This window comes from Anopheles marshallii, chromosome 3, assembly GCF_943734725.1.
Source record: "Anopheles marshallii chromosome 3, idAnoMarsDA_429_01, whole genome shotgun sequence".
Classification (NCBI taxonomy): Eukaryota; Metazoa; Arthropoda; class Insecta; order Diptera; family Culicidae; genus Anopheles; species Anopheles marshallii.
Window position 1 is genome coordinate 36,241,414 of NC_071327.1, and position 19,883 is coordinate 36,261,296.

The 19,883-nt window shown below is 41.5% G+C and overlaps 3 protein-coding genes across 4 annotated transcripts in view; all 3 read left to right on the forward strand.

Moving 5' to 3' along the window:
• The first annotated feature begins 7,152 nt into the window (after positions 1–7,152).
• Positions 7,153–9,054, forward strand: LOC128713865 (uncharacterized). Its single transcript, XM_053808736.1, has 3 exons — positions 7,153–7,346; positions 7,427–7,550; positions 8,947–9,054. The coding sequence occupies exons 1-3, from the start codon at positions 7,153–7,155 to the stop codon at positions 9,052–9,054; spliced, it is 426 nt and encodes a 141-aa protein (XP_053664711.1).
• A 1,147-nt stretch (positions 9,055–10,201) lies between these two features.
• LOC128711170 (cyclin-dependent kinase 8) lies at positions 10,202–12,125 on the forward strand. The gene is made up of 6 exons (XM_053806035.1): positions 10,202–10,423; positions 10,502–10,753; positions 10,815–11,218; positions 11,290–11,692; positions 11,732–11,800; positions 11,865–12,125. Exons 1-6 carry the CDS (start codon positions 10,202–10,204, stop codon positions 12,123–12,125), a joined length of 1,611 nt encoding a protein of 536 aa, XP_053662010.1.
• A 2,966-nt stretch (positions 12,126–15,091) lies between these two features.
• The window catches only part of LOC128713837 (ankyrin-3-like), a 48,053-nt gene continuing 43,261 nt past the window's right edge, over positions 15,092–19,883 (forward strand). For both annotated transcript variants that reach the window (XM_053808707.1, XM_053808708.1), the window contains exon 1: positions 15,092–15,286. In XM_053808707.1, the coding sequence (XP_053664682.1) occupies positions 15,092–15,286 (195 nt within the window). The remainder of the gene's footprint in view (positions 15,287–19,883) is intronic.

Sequence of the window (19,883 nt, forward strand, 5' to 3'; positions counted from 1 at the left end):
GTGCACGTCGTTCCGATAACGGTAGTTCTCGAAATAGTTCGCAGTCCACCAGTTTGTGCCACGAGTCATGACACAACTTGCACTCGCGGCTGGTGGATGGTTCAGATGTGTGTACGGATACGTGAGCGTTTCGAGTTTTCGGCGGCCAGTTCGATTCACGACGGTCAATAATCGGCCCCCGTTTCGATGGTTTCGCCATTAATCTGGCCGCAGTTGCGATCTCTCCTATCCAAGTGCCAAACTCACTGACTGTAGCCTCCGACAATTGTAGCTTGTATCGGGCCCACTCTAGTAGACGCTCCGGGGGTAGCTTTGCCTCCAGCTCTTCGAGTAGTGCGACGTCGCAGTTGTATTGCCGCATCCCCGATATCTGGATCGTTGCGCACATCTTCTGTACGCTCTTCCCGAAGGCTGCTATGGTCTCCAAACTTTCCGCCCTAGGTGCGGGCATTTTCCTCACCTTCTGTATTAGACTCTCCACAATGAGCCCCGGCCTACCGTATTCGGATTTGAGGATGTCCAGTGCCTTTTTCAGTCCCGACGGCATTAGCAGAATGTGGTCGACCGAATCCAAGGCTTGACCCCGCAAGGCTCGTTGTAGCCGTAGTAGGTTTTCTTCCTCGTTAAAACCACAAGCTGCAGACGATCGCTCGTAGCTGGAGTAAAACATCGGCCATTGTTCTGGTACCCCGGAAAAGGTAGGCAGCTCTCTGCTTACAATCTTTCGTGCCGCCTTTTGACGAGCTGTTAACGTGTCATCCTCTGGGGTAACATCCAACGGCTTTGCTACCTGGAAAGACACACCACGCTCACCTGCTGTCGTGTTTCCGGGTTTCTCTTGTTGTCCGTCCTGCGTCTCACGGTGCGTTGCAAGGGATTCATCGACCGCGCGACGCCATTCCGCGTATTCCTGATCTGCTGCTGCGGCTTCATCGATGACCAACGTTTGGTCGTAGCATGGCGGTGATGCGGCCATCGCGCCCTCGAATGGACGCCAGCGACGTTGGTTGACCGCCATCCTGCTGCTGTTTGGTTGCGCCATTCGTGCTCCGTATCCATCCGGGGACGATACTGGGGTCAAGGGGTGATGAACTCGCCGGTCAAGCTGCGCTATTGTGGCTGCGACCCGATCTGTCGGCGTCGCTCCCAGCCTCTCTGTGTCTCGCACCCAGCCCTCTAATCCTTCCACTTTTCCGCTCGGTATTCCGTCCGAAACGGCTCTTTCGCGTTCTCGTGCGAATTCGCGACGCTCTAGTTCCAGCTCTCGACGTTCCAACTCCAGCTGCTTTCGCGCCAGATTGAGCTCTCTGGCTTCCAGGTCGGATCTATTCGTCCTTCTTGAGCAGATGGACTCTTCATCAGCGGATGGCGCATGTGTATCAGTACGCCTCCCTGAAGTATATTGAAGTGGCTCCGGCTGAAGCTCCCGGTCCACACTCGCACTTCCTGAACTTTTTGCTTCTTCCATGTCCCTTACAACAAACGCTTCACCTCGTATGAGTGCACTAAAATCCACTGTCGATTGACGGTTTCACTTTCGTAGTTTTCGCGCGCGTACCGTAACACTACTTGGTGATCGAACGATTTGCACTTTACCCGCGAGTGACTTAACTACGTGAAATTGTGAACAAAAAAACGAACTCGGGTGAATCGCGTTACACGATTAACAATTTGTGGAATGTTGTAAAAGTAACGGCGAAAAAAGGTTTTGTCGGTTGTGCTAATCGTTAGCAACCACAAATTGGTCTTTATTGCCGCTTAGTTTGGAAAAGAACGAAATCGTCCCTTTCACCCCCTATTTATACAATTTTCCGCTCTCCTAACGGCCATCATCTTTCTCCAATGTCGACTCGCACACTGTTTCGTCATGATCCTATCTCGCTTGACATTTCATCAAACGGTGAACTTATTACTGCAGTAACCTTCGCTGTCACCGCGTGCGCACCACTACATTGACGCGTTGTTTTCACAACAATTACTAAATACTCTCAATGGAGAAAAAAATACCATGTTTACCCAAAACCTCACAATAGTATTTGATTATGAGTTTCAACAAAACAATCACATGCATTTCCTTACAAAAGGTTTAATCTGCACCATGTGGATATACTTTTCATCTCTTCGAACACTCTCTCAAAATCTCACGGATGCTCTTTTACATTACCTGTTTTCTTCAACGCTCTCTTGGACAAAGCGGCGATCATACGAACCCACACAGCACAGTTTCCATCCGGTCGTCGACGAAGCTGCACGCGTTCGTCGTTTCTTAGCGCGCAAGTCTTTCGTTTTTTACCGTCACACGGCTACGAGCGACTGTCATCAGTTGGAGCGAAAGGTGCGTGTGTGTGTGTGTGTGTGTGTATGCGTGTAAGTGTCTATTTGTTTATTGTTAATTCTGTGCCACAAGCTCTAGGGAAATCGCAGTGTTTCGTACACTTTATTTAAATGTACAAAATTACCTCACACTTTTCTGTTTGTTTACCGAGAGAGTGTAAAAATTGGTGGTGAAATCAGTTAAAGGTGGGATAAGATCATGATGTGAAACGGCAGCCTTTTCTGTATTCATAACCAGCATGAGTCAACGTTCCGTGTCCGGTGTCGACGTTCGAGTGAAGTGGTTTTACGTGGGTTGTGTGCCTACAGTGGCGATCGATTGCGTGTTAATTTTCAAGTTCGCCGGCTGCCGTTCATAGGGAAAAGGAACCACCTTACTGTGTGATGCAAGCCATCTGTCCGTAGCATCGAGCAAATATAAGGGAGTCAAACAAACAAACAATATTCAAAACATTTCATATAAATTATATCATTGTTCGGCTAGCACAGTGAAAGAGAGATCCGGCCGCAATCTTTATAGATCTGCGGGAGTTGAAGTCTTTCATTTTTGCCTCTTGTCCATCGATCGATGGAAAGGTATCGATTAAAAAGAAAATAATGTTAGCTATTAGCTTCTAAAATTTGCTAGAACTTCGCGCTGCATGCTTTTGTCTTCTTTCTTCGTAATTCCCTAACAAACGCCGTGGCATTCTATCGATGCTGGGTCAATCGTGATCGGAAAACGAAAGCACCAACCCTCCATTCCGGAGCATGAAAATAGGTCGATCCAAGGTTTTTGTGTTGTTGTAACGATCGTCGTGCACGCGGGGAACCGTCGATCGCTATACATCGCAACCACAGACGCTTATTCGTGGTTGCCACAAGCACAAGCTACGTTGATAATACACGTGCATCGAGCACGCTACGTTAAAACGCGGAAACCGGTTTTCAAACTTCTCCCGCTCTTAACACCATCTCTCCGCGCAAAACTTCTGGAGCAGATCCACCGAACCTGGTTTTGGCCTTCTTCGGCTAGCTCCTGGCGGCATGATGATGTTAAGATGTGAAATGTGAATGACGTTCGCTGCAAATGGCAAAACAAAGCCAACCTCCAGAAACCGTTTTCGTTCCGATTCATTGAAGATTAATTTACGATAAAATCGCACATGAGACGGAGGTCGAACAGGAAACAATGATTGACTGTTAACTTTCAAACGTTTTACAATAAAAGTAGCTGCGAGTCAACACATGTGAATGTGATTTTGTTAGTACACACGATCAAAGCAGTTCCAATTGTTTAATACTAAGCAATGCCACAAAGTATGTTTAATAATATATTACAAAATATAATCAATGTCACCAAACTATATTTATAAATACATTTGCCCAAAGCAAGTATTTTATTCTGGCCTTTTCGGCTGCAAATTAGCTCCTTTATTTCCGCTAGGGCGATAGGACGCAAACATAACAGATGCGTGATGACTCTCTCTCTCTGATGAATCACAGTCTCTGCAGATAAATGATTTCTTGAAAACCGAAACTCATACGTGGACTTTCACTCATTGCGTCAGCCGGCCAAATGGGCGGAATGGTAGTTTGCCATTCGGCCAGGGTACGAGTTACGATCGTACCGTGAGATGATGGATAACGTATGCGCAACTACTATGCACCTTGCCTGCTTTGGCGAGTAAGAAGAGAAAACAGTTTCGATTCAACACTGACATGGCATAATTGGCTATGAGATGGTAAATAAGCCGCAAGAAAACTGTTCACACAAAACGGCCCGACAATGGTTTAAATGTTGCGCAAACTGAAAGCTCGCCGCTGAACCGCCGCACACAGTCCTTGAACAGTAATAGGTGCCGAAGCATGTTGCAGCGCGTATGTAAATGTGTGTGATCGTTTAAGTGTGCACGTGAGCTCCGATCTAAGGGACGAGAAGGAAAAAAATGGCAAAACTTTTGGAAAGCATGTTTTGAGTAACCTTGCACGGCTGAATGCTGCTTAACTTAAGGCGCCGCTCATCCGCATAAACGAAACACTGAAATACAAGGATGCAGTAGGAAAAAACAAACTGCACATGGTCCACTACCCATCCGGTCGGGCATTTATCAGCTTGGCGTTGATCGACAATCGTCGACTAATTAGCGATGAATTCATTTTAATTGTAATTCTTGCGCGACCGAAGAACATGTTTTATCGTTTAAAGGTTATGTCGTAATGTACGTTTACGCTTCCATGAGATCGGTTCTCTCTGGACATTCGCATAATGCGGAAAATTACACTGGATAAATCAGAAAACACTCCATTTGTGAAGAAATCGCTATCCTCATTCTGATTTACATTTTCCCAGGATCTTTTATATCGAGTATAAAAGCCATTCCTAAGCGAATCATGGGACCTCCCATTAAGAGCAGATTCCGTTAATGATCTCATTGATCTACGTACAGCCACCGGTTACATTCCGCCCAGCTCTCCTTTTAGCAGAACAAATCGATTAAATAATTCAATTACCAACGATCTTTTACACGATCGCACACAGAAGCGCTCACCGCCACACTGGAAACGTTGGAATCATCAGACATTCTTCGCATCGTTTCGCTACTCTTTTCTGGCAAGCATGTGCCAGGAACTAGTTTAAGAATATTATTCTGCTTTTTTGCTTCTAAGTCCGATGCTCCGTCCCTAATCTAAATCGCACGGAAGGTGGTCCAATTCCGGCTGGAATCAGTGTTGCCATACAACATTTCCATTACCGGTTGGCGCGTTGGCCTGAATATTTACTTTACCATTAATCCAAGCGAAACAAAAATGGCATCAGCGCCCGAGCGACGTGTAAAATGTCAACTCATCTTTGCGTTGGCTTTTGATCATTATAAAACCTGCTTGAACGGACTTTGCCATAGTGGAGGAATGGGACGACAAGTTTTAATTTTGTTTGCCAGCTTAAATTTGTTGCTTCTTGGTGATCAGTGCACAAAATATGAACAACTCAGGAAGGGAGGAATGCGTCATCGTTAGTTTTGTGTGTACGTAGACCCACGCACAATGGATACTGTCTATTTAAGGTACGCGATGGACACAAAGTGAACTGGAGGACGGTATGAACCGGTTTTTTAATCCCACTTTAAGGTGGTTAACACTGAAAGTATCACTGAGGTAGCGTGAAATTAAGATGGAGGACATGAAGTTTAGTTTGCTGGCATTTGGCAGGGCATTTAGAAACGTGCCTGACAGTTAATTATCTTCAATATCCCGAATTCTTTTCCATAGCGACAGATTTATGAGCTAAGAAACGATATAATACTTGGCTTTAATTAGAAATTTAAAAATGTCCCACTGAATGCCATCGTTCCTCTAGAATATGGAGAACTCAAAACGAGTCTAAACAAACTAGGTAAATAGTAATAATTTCTTGCACAAAATTACCAACTGACCGTAGCCTATTACTGCAGGCCATTACGGCGGCCAAGAAAATTTCCCATCGACGTCCTACTTTTCTTTATAACACCTCCACCACAAATTCGCTGACCACCGCCGCCACCTCACTCCAAATCGGAACCACATCATCATACAGACGGAAGAACAAACTGCCGTAGGATGAATAAAAGAAAAAAAATAATAACAACAATAACACTTCTGGGGTTGCTCATGATCCCGTTAGATTTGTGCCCCTCTGGATGTCCGAAGCAGTGGCATTGTGGAGTGATGAGCTCTTTCGGAATGTTCTGCTCCACCGTAACTCCACACAGTTCTGTTCGCACCAACCATGACTGGTCAACTTTTTTTCCGCGTAGATCTTCTCCTGTGCCTAAGAGCATTATTACATCAGCAAACGGGAAGTGACCTCTAATCTCGGGAACCGTCTACCGTACCAGACGAGGCGTAAACTGTGAAATGGTCCACACTTTACACGTGGGGGGTTTTTTATTATGTTAGCTTGTCTGTGAGAAGATGCTGGCGAAAAGAAGCCAGCAAGAAGTACATCGGTTTCGGTTTTGGCACATTAACAAAAATGATATGCGTGAAATGGGCTCGATTGAGATTGATTGTGCCAAAGGAAAGGAAACAATTGAGTGGGATAAAAGTAATACTATACTATAATTGATCCATATCTGGATTCGTTTGTGGGATGTGCATATCTTACTCGAAAAATTACACAAATATGTATCGCAAAACATTCAATCTATAGATCAATAGATGTAGAGATGTATGTAGAGATCTACAGGTGATGCATTCGAAGACGAATAAAGATTGCATACGCAGGGCGACTTGTAGAATAGTTTGCCCAAGTCGTTGACGTAGAGTAGATGATGCAATGCTTATTCTGTTGATTTATCACTCCTCCCACCATCCGCTCAGGTATAGGAACTCCGTAACATGAACAAGTTGGTATGAGTAATGTCCTATGTCCTTCAATAAAGTGTCTGAAATAACCTAGCTGTGTGGATGTGCTGTAGAACTTGAGGCTCTGAATGAACGACACAAGGAGACACATTCAAAAGATACACCTTCTTGTTTACGGACAAACACTGTGAAAACTTTCGGAATAATCTATTTCTTTCAGGTAAAATAAACATCTATCGTCAACATAGAATTCAACGACAGAAAGCAAATTAAATTACAAACAGTGTTTTACATACTTTCTTTCCAGCGGTCGTGAACAAATTGTTTTGTCGCGGATATTCTCACGTTCCACATAAGCAAAACACTTTCAGTACCAATTTACATTCCCTTTTTCCCTTTTTCTCATTTTCATACCAGGTTCGTTCCCAAGCTATTAATATCCACATACAATACACCAGGCGTGTGATATATCGCTAAACACCTGTTGCTATCATGGGCAAGGTCGTGGTACTAGTTCTCAGCATCGTTATCTGTCTAGCCACCCAGCAGGCGATGGCAAAGGAGAAACACATCAAGTACACCGAGAAAGATCTGCTGCGAAAGTCGATCGTGTACGACAAAAATACGCCGGATGTATTCTACTGCCCCGTCAACAAACCGACCGGAATGGATAAGATGATTGTGAGGTAATGTACGAAGGTGTAAAAAAAAAACATTGAAACTGTCCCTCAATCTGATTTCCTTCCGTGATGTTACTCCTCTAAAGGTCACGTCCACTCCACAAACTCTGCGAACACGAGGGTAAACCACTTCCTTCGCACTACAAATCGGACTGCTACAATGACGTCGACGAGTCCAACTATGCCTGCAAGGAGAAGTACAGAATAATGGTAAAGTATATTCCGCAGTGAGAAGTTTGAATGATCTCTACACCCTGCAGCATATGGGCTTATTCAAGCGAAAGAAATTACGAACTAACATTAATCAATTACACTTTCTGAAGCATCGGCTTTGCATTTCATGCTCGGCTGCAAGCAAAACCTCACTAATTGAAAAAAAGGAATAGTGCCGATTATTAAAACCAATGTTTTCGATTTATCTCTCCCCAAAACCCTACTCGTCCAAAAAACACGGGTATAGAAACGGTTCGCCAAAGATAATGTTGAGATATAAGGCAGGATCTCTTCAAGTTGTTGGTGATCCACACGCAACGACTTTCTCGTGCGAGCGATAATGTTTTGACCTTACTATGCGCTGAACACTATATCCCTTTTAAAGACTCAAAGTAAGCCCAAAACTGTACAGAGTTCTGAAGACGCTGTTAAACTTTGAACGACTTTCATTTCCTTCCTTAATCTCTGCTCATCGTGTCTTGTCATTTTCTGCTGTAGAACGTATTGTGCGCTCGTGCAATGCGAATGAACTGCGATTAACATTTGGCTTCGATAATTTTCTTCCAATCTTTTCCAATCCTTTTCGTTATTGTGCCCGAATACTGCCTTAGCCAATTTTTATTCAATTATACCTAATACCAAATCACTAAGTAAGACACCCAAAAACGTAAATGACTATTGAAGAATTTTTTTTTTTTCATTTTTAACGGTTACCAAACGACAAATAAGTGCACCTTCGTTCGTTAAAAGAGTGTGGCTGCTAACAATTTCATTTACTCATATTCATTTAACACACTAAGAGCACACAAACCATTCCGGGTGAAGACGATAAAGGTACATGATATGCGGCAAATGTATTGAATTGTCTAATGTTACTAACCATTTTCCTCGAACGCTCCTATGTCTTGGACAACATATTTTGCTGGTGTTTTCTCAATTAATCCCAATTGTAACATGCAATGTACGATAACGCGTAACACGACTGCTGATTGCTTGCAAAACGTTAACTACCGTACGTGACTGTGGACATCGTTAGGCAACACTTTCTTTCTGGGACATATTTGCATAATAAAGAAACCAAACGCCACACTGCACACAGAAACACGGTACTAAGACGGATTTGAATAGAACATATCGCTTTGCACAAGAAATGTACACATTAAACGGGATTCACAAATCACAATTACTGCTGCTTAAACGCCAGCTAAAAGCATTACACGGGCATTGGAGGTCTATACACGAAAGGTGCGTATAAAACCAAAACTTTACTACACAGATATACTCAAAGCATGGATCTATGCGCTTTGGTTATTTCGTTTGCAAATTCTATACTTCGATGCAACAAAAGCTGACGTGTGTGCTAATGCCGAATTTGTTTTGCCTCTGTTTCCAGATGCGTCTAAACCCTCCCGGCAGTGACGCTCCGTTTAATGGACAGCGCTTGAGCAGGTTTATGGACATGGATGACGAAATGAAGCGAGTTAAGTCAAAGAAACATTGAACGACAATAAACCGACTTATCGGCCAGATACCTGCCGTTACATGCTTCTGCTCGCTATGCCATATTAACGAACCCGACTCCTAACAATGCTGACGAATGAAACATGGTTCCATTCATCATCGCAACTGAAATAGGGTACTGGATGAAATACAATCGTTAGTTAGACGCGTTTTCCGGTGATATTAGACTACGCTTGAAGCATTGCTGATCGTGAACCTGGAATAGATGTTGACCAGTTTGTTGTATATTGCGTGTTATAAAAGAAGATTTGGAAGCAACTGCTTTCTGCGATACAATACCTAGAAGCGACCGACAATGTTTTGGACTAACTCGGATCTAAGAAGTGCTGGATTTCATACATATTTCACACCTGTTAATTGAATTGTGAATGGGAGTGATGTGAGGAATATAATAAAACAGTTAAACATTTAATCGAAAGTATATTTTTGTGTTTCTTTACAACTAAGGGTGTAGAATGATTATTCAATAATGAAAAATTTACCACACACCAATTTGGCACATTTTTAATAGCCTAGGGTCTAAGAAATTCAAATATCTCAGTTGTTGGAAAAACGGTGGTTCTACTGCAAAGTTTCATTGCTATGGTGAATTTGAAATTGAGTTTCGAAACATTTCAAAGAGAGTTCGAATTCCATCTCTACAACAGTCATTTGTAGGGTTCCGTTTGAATGGTGTTTTTTCGAAAATCATTTCGATTATGCTTCGTTTTTTAATTGTCGCCTAGGACTATTTGACTATTCATAAAACGTATGTAATCTTGAATTAAATTCAAATTACAGTTCAAACACAAAACTACAATGAAGCTTCTTGTGGGGCTCATTTTTATGAACGATTTATGGTAAAAAAGTCATCTGATTTGGCCCATGTCACGCTCACTGTGCCACGCTGCTGTCACCCTGTTCCAAAACGGAATCGTAAACAAACAATCAGCAGCAAGCAGCAACGCACAACAAATCCGATTTTCTTTATATCATCGTAAAAGAATTCGTTAAAAGATCTTTTCAATATTAACTGGAATATTATGCTTTTGTAGCTGGTGCCGACAATACGTAAACATCAGTCAGCATTTGTTCATGCTATTGTTTTTTTGATTACCGTGTAGCCTATTGTCGCTTGATTCCGTACCATGACTACCGCTGTAATGATGGATTACGACTTCAAGATGAAAACGCAGCAGGAACGAGCGAAAGTGGAAGACCTGTTTGAATACGAGGGTTGCAAGGTAGGCCGTGGTACGTATGGACACGTTTACAAAGCACGGCGCAAGGAGGGGAACGATACGAAGGATTATGCACTGAAACAAATCGAGGGCACTGGGCTGTCGATGTCGGCTTGCCGTGAGATTGCAGTGAGTATAATGGATCCCGGATAAAGAGTCTTTGTAAATTATAAGCTGTTTTAACATGCAAACCATTGTTTATTACAGTTGCTTCGCGAATTGAAACATCCAAATGTGATAAATCTCATCCGGGTGTTCTTATCACACACGGATCGTAAAGTGTGGCTGCTGTTCGATTATGCCGAGCATGATCTGTGGCACATAATCAAATTCCATAGAGCAGCCAAAGCCACGAAGAAACCAGTCATGGTGCCGAAGGGAATGGTGAAAAGCTTACTTTATCAAATATTGGATGGAATTCATTATTTGCATAGCAACTGGGTCTTGCACAGGGATTTGGTAAGTTGCCTTTTTGGTCATACCTTTAATCAAATGAAGAATAATGTATTCTGTTTATCAGAAACCGGCAAACATTTTGGTGATGGGAGAGGGAAATGAACGTGGTCGAGTGAAGATTGCCGACATGGGATTTGCCCGTCTATTCAATGCACCGCTCAAGCCACTGGCCGATCTCGATCCGGTAGTCGTCACCTTTTGGTATCGTGCGCCAGAACTTCTGCTGGGTGCTCGGCATTATACGAAAGCAATCGATATATGGGCAATTGGTTGCATTTTTGCCGAACTGCTTACGTCGGAACCTATTTTCCACTGCCGGCAGGAGGACATCAAGACTAGCAATCCGTACCATCACGATCAGCTGGACCGCATATTTAACGTGATGGGCTTCCCACAGGACAAGGACTGGGAGGATATTCGTAAAATGCCGGAACATCACACACTCACGAAAGACTTTAAGCGTTCTAAGTAATATGAGCATTCCCAAACCATCAATGCAACTTATTCTAAAAAGCATTGTTATATTTTTCCCTTTCCAGCTATGCAAGTTGCTCGCTAGTGAAATACATGGAGAGACACAAGATCAAGCCAGATAGCAAAGCGTTCCATCTGCTACAAAAGTTGCTCTTGATGGATCCGAATAAACGTATCACGTCGGAACAGGCTATGCAAGATCCATACTTTTCGGAAGATCCAATGCCAACGGCCGACGTATTTGCCGGCTGCCCGATTCCATATCCCAAACGTGAGTTCCTCACCGACGAGGACCAAGATGATAAAGGAGAAAAACGACAACAACAGCAACAGCAGCAACAACAGCAGCAGCAGCAGCAACAGCAACAACAACAGCAGCAGCAGCAGCAGCAGCAGAACAATCAGCAACAGAACAATCAGCAACAAAATCAACAGGGAAATGTACGAACAGTGCGTATAGTAGATAGTGTATTTATATCTGGCTAATAATAATGTGATTGTATTTAGCAACAGCAGCAACAACAGCAGCAGCAACAGCAGAACCAACAGAATTCTCAACAACAACAATCCGGAAACGTAAATGAATTTATCAGAAGTTTCGCCCAAATGTTAACGTATTGTATGATTGGATTCGTTTTAGCAAATGCAACAAGGTGGTGGTGGCGGAGGTGGACCCGGCGGTGCGGGAGGCGGAAGCGGCGGTGGTCAAAGTGGAGGTGGTGGGATTGATCACAACAATGCCAAACGTGTAAGACTTTCTGGTCCAAACGGACATCCGAATAATTCGCAAGGTGGGATGACACAGCAAGAGCTATACCAGCAGCAACAGCAACAAAATCAACAACAGAATCAAATGATGTTCAACAATGCGCAGCAAGGAGGTTTCCAACAACGGTATTAATTATGATACATAAGTAATAAAATACATACTCTTACTTGGCATACAGCTGAAGAACCGCTCGAACGAACATTTCGTGTATTCGGTTTTTATTTCATTGAAAATTTACAGTAGCTGTCGAACAACTACCATTTCAAATACAAGGCCTTCTTTTAAATTCAGATTCTTTTTTTGTTTCAAATAATTTTCACTTTTACTGATTGTCAATACTTCCTCAAACAATATAAGCTTCACCTATTATTACAGAAATTATTCCACAAAAGTTTCATGCGGATATACTTTGGCTACTGTGAAACTTCCCTTGTTTTTAATTTTTCATATTGTTATTGAATAAACTTGTTTCGTTTACATAACGGTCATTCAAATTTCCTTTTACCCTGACAACTCTGTCATTGGAATTAAAAACGATAAGTTTACGATGTATACTGTTAGTTGTAAACATCGCAAAATCGTGGTCAATTGTAATTTTTATGATGTTTCCATTTTTCTTATTATTTATTATTTAAAAATTATCATGTTCCTCCAAAACTTTAATAAATTGCAGCAATTATACGGTATGTGATATAGTGGATTCAATTGTATGGTATTTTCATTTTGTTTCAAACAAGTTGTGGCAAATAATCATTACGAACTGATTCATTTCCAAGCCATTTACATTACTTTACTCCCGTTTTTTAATGTGTGAAAATAATTCCGCAGATTGAAAATAATCGAGTTGGTGTGCAATCCCTGTAAATCCGATCCGATTGCAATCCGATCTGTCAAAATAAGCTTGCGATGTTTTGTTGTATAGCGCTCTCTGTCGTACAATATTTTTATTGCAATAATACACTTGTAGCAAAATAATTTGTTTCCGCAAAAACGTTAAAATTACATCCTTGGATTGTTTCTGATAGCTCACCATGCCTTGAAATTAAAAATATAAAGTTTCAATTATTAACAATGTTAACAATGTGGAACACAGTAGACATCGCCCTTGATTGGCGGTGTACGCCGCGCCTGAGCATGTCGAATGTCAGGTATTTGTTGCCTGGGTATTCTTCCGATATTCGTGAGTGCGGACGGACGCGTACAGCTTGGTTCGTAGTCGGAGTTCAAGATCAAGTATTTGTTGTTTATATTTGAATCGTGCATAACTTTTTTTTAATCTATTAATTGAGCGGGAATATTGTGTAAAATTAGCAAACAGAACGCTTACGACGTTTTAGTATTTTTTCGAAACAATACAATTACAAGTTTTACAACACCGGAACTCATTCGGGTAATCTGTGAATTTTCCTCGAGCAGGCAGTGCAAATAATTGTGTTTTTAAATCGTGTTTAATAGAAGCAAAACGTGTTCACGAAAAAGTCTATCAATTGGTTTCAATAGTTGTGCTGGATAGAATAAAGCAAGTGCGACTCTGATCCCAAAAAAGCATTAAAGGCATCGGGAGCGTGTTTTCATGCAACGCTTGCTGGTATGTGTGTAACGTAGGTAAGCGAAAAAGGGGCGTCTGGATCTTTATGTTGCGTTTTTATGTTTGGTTACGGTCAGGAAAAGGGTGGTGAGTGAAAACAGTGCCTGGAAGTTTTTCACGCTTCAAAACGTTAGGCCGCTACAAAAATAGCGGAAAAGACCGTTCTCATTCAGTAAGCATAGCGTGGAAGTGAGAATTTCCGCCCAAAACTCACGCATGGATGACAGTGAGATGGGATGGAAAAGGCTACAGCAGCAAGTGAATATTTCATGCGCCGCGAGGAAAAGCTCAGTAGAGTTTTGTTCCGTGCAGTGGGTACAGTTGCAAGAATTACAGAACTGCTGAGTGTATCGGAAGAGTGAAGTTAACGAGTTTGTACTATTATGAAGAGTGATTTAGATAAATTGGATAAACTAATGTGGTTAAAGAATAATTGCTGATACTTCTAACCAGTGTGTGACCATTTGTGCCAAGGTGAAAAAAGTACAGAAAATTATTTTCAATTGCGAAAATGTTGCTCAATACAACTGTGTGTACACATTACACTATAGCTGAGAGTGAGATGAGGTCATCTCCCATGGGCAGAATTGTGCGTTTGTGCCAGATATTCGTGTTATGAATGTAAAACCACAACTTTACTAACGAAAAACGTTAAACAGTGTGTTAAATTAGAATTTCGATTGCTGAAGTGTGACGTTCTGACAAACTGAGTGATAGCCGCAAACAAAACTCACGCACAGGAACCGGGCGTTGGACGGAAATCGTTCGTTAGACATTCTGATTCTCCTGGTCACATAGCATTTTCCCGGTTGCCACATTCGCCTTTTCCCCGCTTGAACTACAGCGCTACCGATGATGGTACAGCGATGGTTTGTTTGTACGAGCTGTGTGTTTGTGTGCTGTCGGTGTGGGTGTTTAGTGAAATGTGAGGTCGATCAACGATAGGAAAGGAGAGAGGCGGCTAATGAGAGAAAGAGAAAACGAGAGATTGAGCGAGCCTTTTTACTGTGTGGCGCGGTTGGAAAAATCGATACGGTCGGTGACTGCTTTGTTATTTTTTGTATGATTTTGTAGGTCGATTGTCGTCATCGATGTTTTTCCTCCAGCTTACGGTAGGAGTCGTGCATTAATGAGCATTTTGAGTGTGCCCTGTGTAGTGTTGAAAAGATCAATAATACATCAGACTTAAGGGAGGGGGCTGCGGTATCATAAGCCTGGGAAATTCCAAGTGCACGATCGATGCATATTCCTTTTTGCACGAGCAATCTCAAAGTGTTCACAGAAATAAGTGTTCTCAAAGTCATTGGAAACCCTCCATTTATTGGTTTCGCTTTATTGTGCCGGTTTTTTATAGTTCATCTATAATCTACTGCGAGTGAGTGTGTAATTGGTGCCAGTTTTGGTCAGTGTAAAATAGAGCTAACGATCGGAAGAATCGTCAAAGTAACACGGTCAAATCACCCGAATACGGAATCGTACATCAAGTGCACGGTTTTGCGGAAATCAAAACATGGCATTAGAGGAGACCCAAAACAATGGGTCCGCCGTGGCGGTAGCACCGAAGGAAAATGTCCTACCACCACTCAAGCAACAGCCACCGCAAGGTCAAGCGCAGGTACAACCGTCGACATCGAATGAAAAGCTGAACAATATCGTCAACGGTGGTGGAGCCACGATGGAAAAGTCACGATCCAACAACAAACAGGTAAGGGGGATGAATGGCAGAACCGTGATGGAGTTTAGCTTGTGGATTTATGCGCAGATCCGAAGGTCCAGTGCTTCGGAGAAATGATTCTAATTTTCCTGTCCATTTGACATTTTGCACAATCTATTGTGCTGTTGTTGCCTTTTGTAGTGTCCCGTTCTTCGTGGGTCTCTGTCTTTTCTCATCAACGTTCTCTTTCTCTCGCTCTCGTGAAAATCTTAAGCATTGTTTGCATCCTTTTGCAAAAGGGCATCGATTGCATTGCCAACGGGAGAAATATTTTGTTGATTGGAATATCTGGTTGTATGAGGAATTTGGGGATGTATAACTTGAGAAGATGATGATGTTTGGTAGACAATTAATTTTAGAAGACATAAACGTACGAATTAATGGGAAAATTGACAACCTATAATCCAATCCTAATTCTAAAACCTTTGCATTTTTCTTGTAATGCGTAACGAAACTATAAAAACTCATGAGTGTTTTTACTATAAAACATAAATATATATTTTATAAAAAAAATCATTTTTCCTCAACACTTCAAAGGAAAACAAACTCAAAAGAACCTTGAAGTTCAATTTTTAACTAGTTAGTAAGCGACATTTTAGATTCATTTTTCATTCATATTCGTTCGATTATGTGACGCACTACATACGTTTCAGTTTGTTTTATACAAATGTTTGTCAAAATGCCACTAAATCTGTCATCTTATCAATTTGTAGATGCAGCTCTAGGTGTTACTCGTACCATTATCAATGAAATTTGTCTAACATTTGGCTTATTTCATTCATCCATAAAATGTTGATTTAACCTTGGCGTTGGTTTTGCGAGCTTGGTCGTCGCTTTTTATTGCTGTCATAAAAAGCGGAATCTACCGCGATAAGATTTTAATATTGTGATATTTGTTTGTTTCTTGAAGAACTAGCCTGGCGATGCTGTAATAGTTATTTGATATTATTAAAGTATCGTTTAAGTGGTAACTGAATGAATGAAAATGTTCTACAATGAAACTAAAACGCTCGATGGCAGAAAAGGCAGTTATAATAAATGTAAGCTATACTTTTCACCAGAGTTTCGTCCAACCAAGCAAACCCCGGCGGTCAAATGCACAGTGCCAAATATCTGTACAGCCGAGCACACTGCGCCACGATTAGACCGGCAGGGTGAGAATATTTCAAGGTCAACCAACAAGATGCTTGCTATTGCCGCGCTCGCCACTTTCGTTCGGATTGAATCGCGAGCAGTAGGTAGCCGGCTTAGAGGAACCATACATAGTGGTCTTTCGGCATTCTTGATTGTTGTATTGCTTTGTAAAGAAACAGATGCCCCACCTGGGTTAGATTATCAAATGAGAAGCGACCGTTTGGGCAAAAGACGCAGCTAGCAAACGACGCAAACGAAACACCAGAGGTTTGCACAAACACGGCTATACCACCATACCGTGCTTATGTCTGATGTCATCGTTGAATTTGGTCTCAGCTGTTAAAAAGGGGAATGGGGGGGAAGGCTAAGCCATGGCATCAAGTGTGAATTTTTAGTAATATCTTCAAATGAACATGAAGGTTTATTGGTGTCGCGATGTTGTGAGGAGATTTTAAGGATTTTCTGTGGATTCGGATAAATTGATGTTTTTAATGTTAGTAAAAGATGGTAGTGTGTTTGAAGGTGCCCGAATATTCCGGAATATTCTACATTTGCGTGAAGGTAGCATTATCTACAAGGTCGATGGAACAATGGCGAGTGAACAATGTTAGAGAAAGCAAGTTAAAAAAGCATCTCTATGTCTTTAATGACGCCAGCTCAAAGGTGAACAGATATGTCTTCATTTGGTATAAATGATCTTGTAATCTATCATTCTTTATGCGAGCTCATTTGTATGGTACAATGAAATAGATATTATGCTGACGTACACTCGAGGTTACCGTCTATAACCACAGCACAAGATCCATCCAATTACGGACCCACTATGGTCTTTGCCGACTATTCAGTTTCCGATTTCTTCACAGATATTCCTACACTTGAAGCACCACCTTACTCAGTTCATCTTCAGTCGCGCGGGTTGGTTTATCATTGCAAGTATCAAATCGACGCCGGCATCCGATACTCGCTAGCTGAATCAACGAGGTAACCATCCGCTGCTGGAGCTCTTTCACGGTCGAGCGATATGAGGAGTGCATTCTTCCTGCTCTTCGGCGAAACAAGCGGAATTAATATGTTTATTTTTCGTCGTTAGTTTCGACATTGAAGACGATGTGCTTATGTCATCGCTGAGCGGAAACATGCTAAATTGAAACACATCTTCCCTCCTAGCTACCAGTTTGACCCTTGGTTTGACTTTTTGGCCAACCATTGATGTGGGATAGTCAAATGAAGCGATCTGACTATAGAAAGAATAGTTTATAGGGCGTATTCGGCATGGCGAATGACTAGTGGCTGATGATTGCATAAACTAAGCTCGTAGCGTCAACCGAAACCATTGAAGATGAAGATCATAATTCTTAAGCACATTTAGTGCGTGATGATTTTGTTGGTTTAAGGTTTAGTAAAGCCAGGCTCATTACACGATGAATCAGATTGCGCTTGAAAGTTTTCGTTTCGTTTCTATTATGCTGGCCTGTTTTAAGAGACTGCTATTGCTGCTATTTCCTTCCTGAGTTAGTTACAGTCAAAGACGGAAATATCGCGAAGCATGGTCAGTGGAAGAACACTGTAGAGCTGTGGAACATCACTTTGTTCGCCATTTGGAAACAGTTCCTCCATCAGGATAGTTTTTTGGTCTTGTGCGCAAAAAAACTCGGAGGAAGTTTGCCCTTGACGCCACTCGCATAGAAAATCGACACAGTTTAGCACGGCGGAGTCTAATAATACCTCCTTTACTGTGTGCTCTTTATCATGATCATCTACAACGTACCCCGTTTCCTTCAGCATTACCATTCTTTTTCTTATCGTAGCTTGATGGTGATTCGTTAGTAACCACCTCAACGACGCCTGTCGTAATGAACTTCTGATGAGAATGGTTACGAAAATGTTTGATGTCGTTAGGTGATGATATAACGAATTTAGGAATATCTAGGATGTTTTTTTCATTTCCATGTCAAAGCTATTTATTTGTGCGTAATGACTGTTGAAAAATTATTAGTTATCACAAAGGTTAACTCTACGTTTTCTGATGTAGATTAAACGACAATAAAACTGCTTTAAGTGAGTTTATACGTTTTAACATCACTTCCCACTACACTTTACCAATGTAGTAAGAACCATGTTCCCTATAACAGGCATAGCTGCTAAATATGCGAAAAAATAAATAAATGTCATCTAACGACCATCAAATGGAACCGAAATGAGGGATTCATTACTGTTACGTGGCATTTGCTTGGTTGATTTTAAATTAAATATTGTTTCATCCGCTTGTTGATGTGCTAAATGCCGGACAGAAGCAAGAGTAGGGATATAAAACTATAATTACAAACCACTTTCGCCTTCCGGGCGAACGGACGAGAGTAATCGCGCCATATGAAGACCGAATGTTTATGCTGTTAGCGCAGCGAAGATCTCTAGGAACATTTTTTTTCTGGCAGAAAGTTTGGAAATGTTACGTTCCTCTGCGTGACCGTGCCAAGGAAGGATGAAAGTGAGATAAAAGGCAATGGACTAGTGTTTTTTCTTACGTTAACATGACATAAATTATGTACCGGTCCACGTTGATAAAACTTCCATTAGAAATGTTTAGCTTTAGAGAGGATCTGTTCATTGGTTTTTTTTGTTGTTAGATAAACTCACTGTTTGAATTCGCTGCAATGCGTGCAACGTTAAACCCCTGTGGAAATGGAAGTGATATTTTATTTTCTTGCTTGCCGTGTTACGTAATACGGTTTAGCTTTTATTTTTTTATGCAAAACCCCAAACAGCCTGGTGTTTGCGATCGATTCAGTTTCAGAGTTGGGATGTCTGATTGTAGATTCATTCCAGTTATATATGTTTTAAACGAAAATGAAAATAAATACAAATCCCACCTGTAGGAATAAATTTATAAAGAAAGTATCAGCATTGTACTGCACATCGACAATCTGTCTTTGAAAGTATAATAATCTTATACTTTGCTAAAGCGAACCGATTCGATTTTCATCCGCTACGATGAACCAACCGAGATATTGATCAGAACCGGTTTATTTAGGTTTTTTTGCTATGCTTGGTGAATTCAATTCAACCACACGAGCTGTGAAAAAGTGGTCATCTCGTAACCGTAGATGGTTACACCGGGAAGTGAATTTCGATGAATTATAAAGTATGCATTTCAAGATGCTGATTCAAGCATTTTGAAGTCACAAGTTTTTGTTAAAGTAATATGTAAATACACAATATTTTTGAGAGGACTTTACATTATGAAGAAAATGCATCTTTTCTTAATGCAAATTATGCAGCTCATGGTTAGTTTCTTGATAATATTAGAAACAAATTGAAACGCTATACAGCGCATTTCCCGCATTTCTTTTTCTGAAAAATACGTTACCAATAGTTTTTATTCATCATGTTTTTAATCACAACTATTCTATCAAAACTATTCGTTGTGTCTTTGGGACACAGAACACACGTCACT